General features: G+C 32.2%; 1 protein-coding gene across 1 annotated transcript; it reads left to right on the top strand.

Annotated features, from left to right (window-relative positions):
- The first annotated feature begins 8,108 nt into the window (after positions 1 to 8,108).
- On the top strand, positions 8,109 to 8,842 carry LOC117926113 (putative Myb family transcription factor At1g14600). Its single transcript, XM_034845191.1, has 3 exons — positions 8,109 to 8,334; positions 8,567 to 8,643; positions 8,723 to 8,842. Exons 1-3 carry the CDS (start codon positions 8,181 to 8,183, stop codon positions 8,840 to 8,842), a joined length of 351 nt encoding a protein of 116 aa, XP_034701082.1. The 5' UTR covers positions 8,109 to 8,180.
- Positions 8,843 to 9,252: the final 410 nt, after the last annotated feature.

Raw genomic sequence — 9,252 nt, 5'->3', positions numbered from 1 at the left:
TGATTCTGACCCAATTGTTTTTCACCACCAACAACCTCATCAAAGACCCAAGACTTTCATTATCATGAAATATTTAGAGGTATTTTGGACTTACTTCGATAAATACAGGTAAAAAATATTCTTAGGCATCGTGTCTAGCCAATTTGCAATCCTAGCTAGTTATTCAAAATGTAACGAAGTATTTAAGCCATTAGATGAGGGTGAAAATATATGATATTACAACGTAAATAAATGAGATCAAAATTAAAAAGAATGATAGATACAGGGACCAAATTGTAGAAAATAAGAGAAAGCAAGCTGAATACAAGACAATTTGACCAAATTGTATATCATGCTTGCGCATTGTAATTGGTTCAATTTTCAATGGGTATTAGTTTGATACCGGGATCCAATTTTAAAAGTTGTTTTAACAAATTTAAAGAATCGTAACGATAGATGCTTATACAAAAAAAAATTAATAATTTTTTTTTCATGTAACATATTATTAAAAATATTGTCAAAAAAAAAAGGAAGAAAGATTGTATCTAAATACCAACTAATTCTCTCTATAATGTAAAAGCTATTGACAAAAGCAATTCAAGATAAAACCTGTCTTATCGTAATGGATACTTGTATATGTTTTTAAAATTTGATTTATCCGATGTGGTGTCAAGGCGACTGTGGAAAGAACACCAAGTTGTGCACTACTTCCCTCGCAAATAGAGGCTGAAGAATTTTCTTGCACTTAGGATTTCAAATCCCTTGAAAAAAACTTACCAAACCCCATCACTTCATGGATGAATCCAAAGTGGTAGCAAGTAGAATGGAGAAAAAGAAATTCAAGACTCCATGCATTATCACATGCAAACGACAAGCCTAAAAAATTCTCATATATCAGGATTTGGTGGATGACCCATACCTTTTTATACATCCAAGGACTCTCCATGACAACGACTCCCTACTTTTTCATGGAAAATAAACCCACTCCCTCTTTTTCCATTTTGCCATCAACATCAGCCAGCCCGCCCTCCACAATTCAATAATCAAACCCTTGTTTCATCACTCCCTAGACCAAGTGCCCAATTTGACTTAATCTCATCCCAAATTCCTCTCATAAGAGGGTAACATTTTCTTGGCTTGAAATGATATATATAGAAAATCAAACTTGATTGATCCCCTTATTGAAGGTGGATTTTTATCTTGGGTTGAAATGTTGTATAAAAATTAGAAAATTTTTAATTTTTTTTATGAAAAATATTATCATTATCATGTGAAATGTATAAATTCATAGAAATGAGGTAGTGTTTTGGAAAAACTATCCAAATTTCTTTCTCATTTGTTGAAAAGTTACACTACGATTTTCCAATTTCAAAATATTTAAAATGTTTGACTGATTCTTTTGTTTAAAATGGAGAGCATAATGCCCAACAAGTTACTGAAAAATTAATTTGATGGATTTCTCAAATGAATGAAAAATTTAAACTAAATTTTGGTATATCAAAATAGGTAATAACAAAACTTCAAGATTAGTGATTAATCATCTGTACTCATAAGTTAAATATTTATAAATGTTATCATATTTATAAAAAAAGGAAATAAAACAATAAATTATTGAGAAAAATATTTAGAATATAAATTAAGGTGATATTTGTTATTTGATTGAATAAAAAAAGTCAAAATATTAGACTTTTTCTTTTCACCTAAAAGGACCATCTTAATATTAACCAATATAATTAAAGTAAATTTGTTATTAATAGGCTTACAATTTAGTTATATTAGTTGATATCATAACTATGCTATTTTTAGCTGAATAGAAAAATAAAATATTTAAGCTTTTTTTATTCAGTCAAAAAGCAAACATCTCCTAAGTCTATGATTTGAAAATCAAAATTTTCTCAAAATGTTACAAAATATGGACTTGAAGATAATTGTTAATTATCTTTTAATATAGACAATCTATCTACTAGTTTCCTTTTTTAAAAACAATTCAAAGTATAGCCTTCCATTTTCGATAGCTAAGAGATGTTATGAATTAGTCAAAGTGACTCTTTGATAAGCATTACAATGAATGATAATTATTCAATATTATAAAGGGTATTTAGAAATGTGTTACAACTTCCAACCATCTAGCTATTGGTATATGTTACTATAAGTGGCCAGATTTTTCAATTTTTTAATTTGTCTTTTGGGTTATGGTGTGAGAAGTTTTTTCTATTGAGGTGCGCAAGCATGACATGCTGATTGATTAATGGGGTTGGCTCATTGATGACTTGACCCTAAAGGCTAATTGAGTTTTATAAACACCTTTTCATATCAATTTGAGTTCCGTGATACATATGACCAATGACCAAAGAATTAGAAATTCTTGATTGATTAGGATTACAAAAGTATTTAGAAATATGGGTTTGATTCTTCACGTGTACTTATCTACTTTAATTTCCATAATCATACACGTAAAGCTAGAAAAGAAGTAAAAAAAGGCTCCTCTTACAAGAACTTTGAGAAGTTAGTTCATTATTTACATTATTAAATTATGAAAGAGGCAAGACGTACGCGATAATGTCGGCCCATAAAGAATGATGATCTTGAAAATATATATATTGACAACGGATGTGATAAAATTGAAGTTTGATATTTTCTTTTAATGAATATCAATTACTTTTCATATAAGACAATTAAAACATGATCCAAAGTTTTGAAATACAAGCCCTTAGAATTCAAGACTTTAAAGGGATAGAAAATTCAACATGAAGTTTTTCTCATCCAAACCCATAAATACTCGTTTGAAAAAAGGTTCATCTCATATACATTCATGCAAAACATGTACTTAGTAGAAGTCCAAAACAATAATGTGCGGCCCCCTTTTTCTTTGCCCATGCTTTTCCGCCTACAAATAAGGTAGTGGGGATGAGGCTTTAGACTCGGGCAAAAGCTCACGAGGATTTGACAAATGTGCTCAAAGCCATTGAATGGTAGAAATCTGTAATATCAGAGGAAAAAGATTAGTGATTACAAAATACTTTTGTCACGTTGTGAGCCACAATCTTTGCTTTAATTCTTTCTAAGAAAACATTCTCACGAGGCATTAAAAAAGGGGAAGCTTTTTCAGTATATAGAATTGTATTAGGAGTGATGGTGTGGTGTTGTGTCTTACACGACAATAGGAACACTCACCTTTACAAAGTTAGGCAGTATTGGAAATGAGGGTGAGCTGTTTTTGGCCTCTGCGGCATTTATTCCATTAGGAAAATGATGACAAGGTTGGTAGCTAGACAAAATCTTTTAGAATATAGAACAAAATGAAATAAAATTTATAGGGAAATATTTATGTATGACATATTTATTCTTTGTATTTTAAAAAATGAGATTGTGAAAAATAATTTCTATTCCCTCTACCAATCATTTGATTCAATTCCCATGAGTTTTCCAATATATTCTTCAGCTTCTACTTATATTTGGAGAGAACTACTGCCTAATACTTTGATCCAAATTGAGTTTAATGCCATGTTCTATTCACAAGCAACAAAATTCCTCATCACTCAACTAGCAAAATTTCAACAGTGTTCTCCATCAATTTTGGCTTCCCCTTCATCTACAAGGATCCAATATATATATATATATAGATATAGGTACATGTTCCACCCTTCTTTTTGAAGGATCCAATGTATATGATGCTTATTTATTATACCACTAATAGTCAATATCTATTCTCACAATTTGCAGAAATATAAATACTGAAAAATTAAAGAAATGGAAAATAAAAATGGAACAGACACAAATGTAATATAGAAAATATCATAGAAGATAAAAAACTATGGGCCTATAATCCTCCATCACAACTCCTTGCCATATACTCTTCTAAATCTTAATCAATTTGGGTTTTGTGGTCTCTCTTGCCGAAGAAATTTCTTAGGAGCTGCTCCAAAGTCAAGTCTCAAACTTTTCTTGAAGTCTTTTCAACGAATTCTTGGATTTCGATTGAAAAAATGATCAAATTAGAAAGCGTGAATGTTTTATCATTAAAAAAATAGGTGAAAAAGACGTGCAAAACAAAATATTCTTAACTTAAATATATAAAACTCATTTTTTCAAAAAAATGAAATAAATCAATCTCAAAACCTTCCCCAATTTGATTTGTTGTTTACCTAAACAAATGGGGACTTTAAAGATTTTTAAAAAGAATAGAAAGGGTGTCACGTCCAAGACCAATTTCAAGGGTATGATAATCATTTCATACCTCAAATTTAAAAGCTAAAAGTGTAAATTAACTCAAACATTCATCTTGTAACTAGAAAGGGTATCATCCCCCAAAACCCACTCTAAAGGCATGACCGTCATTTTCAACCTTAAGCCTGAAAGCTAAAAGTGTAAATTGACCTAAATATTTATCTTGTAACTAAATGTTTGGGTTTATTAACACTTTAAACTTTTAGATTTAAGGTATGAAACAACTATCATGCCTTTGGAGTGGGTCTTGGGGCATAACAAATGAATTTATGAAGCCTATGGTTATTGATCAATTGAATAATCAAGAACTTGACAATTTTATAGATTCCTTGGATGCACTATAAACTACAATATATCAACTAAAAATCAGTTTGGGATGATTGATTGACTTATTAATTAGGTCTTCTTAGTCCTCAAAGGCAACAAATCACCGAACTTGTAGATCAATTAATCATCCTTTAGGATACTTAAATACAATTAGCCAATTCTCATTTGTTTGATGATGTTAAAGTCTGGTTAATAAGTTTGCAATAAAATCCTTCTATGTTATTTAGAGACATAGTTATTATATGCAGTTTTCCAATTTCCATGTTGATGAAGTTTCCGTTGTAGAAAAGATCACTAACAAGTGACTTTTGGGCCAAAATTACCAACTATGCATGATAGATCAATAATATTGTATGCGAATGACAATATTTCATATATTTTTCAAAAAGGTAAAAGAAATTTGAGCATAATATTATGAAGTTAATCACATCAACTCAAATTTAATTCTAATAGGTAATTTGTTTCTACTTGTTCATTATTTTAGTATAATTTTACATTATTTCACTATTTGATGTCCTATTTTGTGTGCTTGATCATATAGACTTCAAGGTTATGTTAGACCACCTATAACATTGACTAATCTTGCTTTTCCACATGCACGCTCTATAATATTGATGTGCACCGTATTAGGTTGGAAGTCAAGCTTGGCATGAGTGTCTAGTACTCTCTTAATAGATGTCTATATTGTGAATACTTGTTTATGATGGATACTGAGGAAGTGCGTCTATATATTTGAAAGGGTATCCTCTTTCAAATAAGAGGATACTCTTTGTAAAGGGTACTACTCATTCTCTCCATGCATGGAGGAGAGGAGAGTGTTTGCCCCTTAGGTTCATGGAGGTGAGTTTTTGTTAAACTCCCTCTCCCAAACAAGGGTAGCATCAATTTGAATGATCAACCATGCGTCTTGCACGATGAGTATGAGTTAGTGAAGGGATTATGAGTAGAAATTAATTAAGACATCTCAATCAATCAATGAGATTCAAACTTGAACCACTATATAAAGGACTAAAGATTCATTTGTAAATTAAGAGGAGGCACAACAAGACAAAGTTCACTCTAAGTTTATTCTCCCTAAGGTTCCCTCTTAGGTGTCCCTAGGTGCCCCCATCCTGACTTTGGGAATCCTCTTAGTTCACTGTACTTCCTTCTCAAACTCTTACACATATTTCACCGTGTAATGGCACACCTCCTGTCTACAAAAAATAATGAAAGTCAATTGCAAACCATCTTATTGTGCTCAACCCTTTTTTCATCTATCACAAATTGAAACTAATTGTACTCGTTTGACATACATCACCCATAATTTATCACATAATTATCTCTAATTATTTCAATGATACGTAAGGCTATTAAATGATGCATATACTAAGAAAAATTATGTAAGTTTTAATGACAATTTCATTAAATTTTTAATAAAATTTGCAACCAAATTAAAATCAATCACAAGGAGCAGGAAATTCATAAGCCTATTGGGAAGTTCACTTCCATAAATAGTGATATTTCATTGTTCAACCAATAATATATACATGTGGCCAAGAAGATTAGGAATAGAAAGAAGTGCCGCTGTCAAAGATACCATTTGCACTTGGATAAGAAGAAAAAAGTAGATAACACCAATAATGGCATCTACATCATGAGTTTAATTTACACTGCCATGACCAATTCATTTTAAGATTGTCATCTAGTGAAATATCAAATATTATCTTTGTCACTTTCACCAAAGAATGAAGAAACACCCCGCTTCATTTCATTCTTTCTTCCATCATTGGATGTTGGTTAATCATCTCATGCTCAAAATCATAGGCCACAATTGATAAAGGATTTAGAAAGGATAAGAAGAGAAAAATGTTAGAAACCTGCATTCCCAATTATGTCTCTTTTGTATGTCTTCAATAATTATTGATTAGAAATTTTAGAATTGTTGGTCTGGGTGTGGTGGTGGTACCAATAATTACTCATTCACATTCAATGACTTCCAAAATAAAAAAATAAAAAAATAAATTCTTTTTAGTCAATACTTTTGAAAGTTCAATGATCTTTCTAGGAATTATAGGGTTGAATTGCCCATGTACTTGTTTTTAAAATAAAAAAACTTATATTCTTAAACTTATGATTATCAAAGTGTGACGAGTTGATTCTAGCCATTAATAAATTCCATCAAGAACAATGATGCATTGGAATAAGCACCACAAGTAACAGAGCTTTCAAGAAATTCTAGGTTTTGGTTGCATTTTTTCTTTCATGTTGAAAAATGAAATATTGGGAGAGAGTGTAGTGTTGAACACGGCAGCCACAAGACGTATAGATGGGTCCAAAAGTAGGCACCGTCTTTTATTGACATGAAGTTGATGGGAAGGGTGGTGCCTTTTGCTTCTTTAAATCCACACCTTGACCTACTTGCCTTTGCTCTCTCTTTATCTCCAACTATTATTCGTATCCACAATATTGTAAATTAAACAATTTATGCACATGCATTTACTAGGTTTTTTTTTGGCACATGGGTTGTCTTAAAAACATGTAAATCTTAAACCCCCTAATCATTGTTTTCCTCATAAATCATCATAAGGAGAATGATGCTATCTTTTATCCTCTCCCCCGGCCGCCCCCCACCCCCTCTTTTTTTCTTTGATAAATCATTGAGTTCATGAGATTCCACTGAATTTGCATTTTAGAGAGATTTTTTTTTTTCTTGACAAAGAAATATAATTATTTTGTGCTTTTTCCGGGTTCATTCAATCAATCGATCATCCCTTAAGCTTGATTAGAGTGCTTAATTGGAAGAAATGGAAAAGAAGGAAGAAAGTCCTTGAAGTTGGAAAGAATGTTTCACATCTTTTTGGTGTTTTTTGTGGAAGGAATGTCCCAATGTGGCACAGTTAATCTTGAAAAGTTCCAGTCTAATGCCTTAAGTCTTCCTAATGAATTAAGAATCCAAAATTGACATTCGATCTGTCAATCTCACCCAAATTTTCTCCCCAAATCTTCATAATATAGTTCTTGAATTCTGACTGATTCTTGTGCACAGCCAACCCCAAGTATTTGAGAAATATGTACTCTTTTAGAGTATTTTTACAATTCAGAGCTAAATAATATCAATACCAAGATCATCCCAATCAAGAGATACAGATGGCATATATACAACTAGAGGAAGAATCCAATTTCCCTTTTCTTACCAGCCAATCTTACAACCCATTATTGCTCACACCATAACAAAGAAAAAATACAATATCCTACTGCTGATCTCAATCATTTTTCAATTTCCTCAATCCACAAATAATTTGGCATTTAGTTCTTTATTTTGTCTATAAACAGGGCCTGGGTATGCATCCAAAATCAGTAATAATACCACTAATAATATAGCTATTCATTATGTTTTGGTGGTTAAAGGGATTTGGGTTAAGGAAAGTCCCAAAAAGAAATAATTAAATTTAGCTTGAAGGAAATGGCTATTCCCCAAATATTTCTCAAAGTAGGGTTTTGTTTTACTTGTATTGTAAGGTATTCCTGTATAAACATGTTTTAAACAAGCCCTTTATTTGCTCCCCAAAAGTCTAAGGTCTTAGACCAGTGCTTCATTTATTTTTCCCGGTGTATGGTTGTAGTTCCATTTATATTCAAAGCTAGACCTACCCATATCATCTTTTATGAGCTTCTCCATTTTTCATCAGCCGGAAATGAAGAATTCTCAGAGAACTGGAGTAAGGCAGTACAACAAATCGGAGTTCCCGCGTTTGCGGTGGACGCCTGAGCTCCACGATCACTTTGTTGAAGTTGTTGAACGTCTCGGTGGGAAATACAGTAAGCCTTTTTCCTTTTTGTGGTTGTTTGGATCGAAAAAGTTCACGGAAAAAACTGTATATTATACATGTTCTTTTGAAAGATTGTGCTTCTTAGTGGTGCCTTAGATTTGCATGTTTGTAGCTTAAGAATTCTGCCGGAGAAAGATGATTGAATAGGGCTCTGCAGAAGAAGAAATATAAGCAGAAATATGTAACCCATGAGCTGATCCACGTCCTTGTGGTTTTTGCAGGAGCGACGCCCAAGAGGATTCTGCAGATGATGAGTGTGAAGGGACTGAAGATATCTCATGTCAAAAGCCATCTTCAGGTAGTTTTTCTTCCATATTCCATGAAAGGAAAAAATTAATATGTGAAACTTTTCAATTAGATATGTGGTGATTCCACAGAAGCTTAAGGTCATTTCATATGCTCATGATGGATGCATACTGTACTCTATACAGTACTCACTAGACAGCAAGGATATCATACGGGAGGAGTTAGGGTTTCTATTTCTTTTACAACTTTGAGAATATAAATGGCAGGCAATCTAGCTTTAACGATAAATCTGGAAGTTTAGCATTTGATCCAGGCTCTCACTACCCTTTCTCTCTCTTCCAACTTCATTTTAAATATCAGTAATAGTAAAAAGCCAAAAACAGAAAAAGGAAAAGAGACCCACTTCCTTTTGAATGCTTTACAATAAAAACAGCAAAACAGACCACTTCCTAAACAAATAAAATATAAGCAGGAGGTAGAAGTCCCATCTGCTCCAAATCACTCTCTCTTGGCCTCTTTTCTCCTTCTCTCTCTAGCTCATTTATCCTCATTTTGTTTGGGAAATAATAGGGCATTCATGTGTTTTCTTAGCCGTAGCTTGTTTGGACCTTAAGAGAGAATTGCTTTTCTCTAGTCTAGCTGTACATAACATTCTTAGGCA

The sequence above is a fragment of the Vitis riparia genome, chromosome 12 (genome assembly GCF_004353265.1).
Source record: "Vitis riparia cultivar Riparia Gloire de Montpellier isolate 1030 chromosome 12, EGFV_Vit.rip_1.0, whole genome shotgun sequence".
Classification (NCBI taxonomy): domain Eukaryota; kingdom Viridiplantae; phylum Streptophyta; class Magnoliopsida; order Vitales; family Vitaceae; genus Vitis; species Vitis riparia.
The sequence above is the reverse complement of the archived record's forward strand: the minus strand, read 5'-3'. Positions and strand labels throughout refer to the sequence as shown.

What these genes read in the sequence shown, in the direction of transcription:
- LOC117926113 (XM_034845191.1), top strand. Translation starts at nt 8,181, where the DNA reads ATGAGCTTCTCCATTTTTCATCAGCCGGAAATGAAGAATTCTCAGAGA. An exon ending in ACGTCTCGGTGGGAAATACA is followed by an intron (nt 8,335 to 8,566) that starts GTAAGCCTTTTT and finishes TGGTTTTTGCAG; the next exon opens with GAGCGACGCCCAAGAGGATT. An exon ending in ATGTCAAAAGCCATCTTCAG is followed by an intron (nt 8,644 to 8,722) that starts GTAGTTTTTCTT and finishes GTGATTCCACAG; the next exon opens with AAGCTTAAGGTCATTTCATA.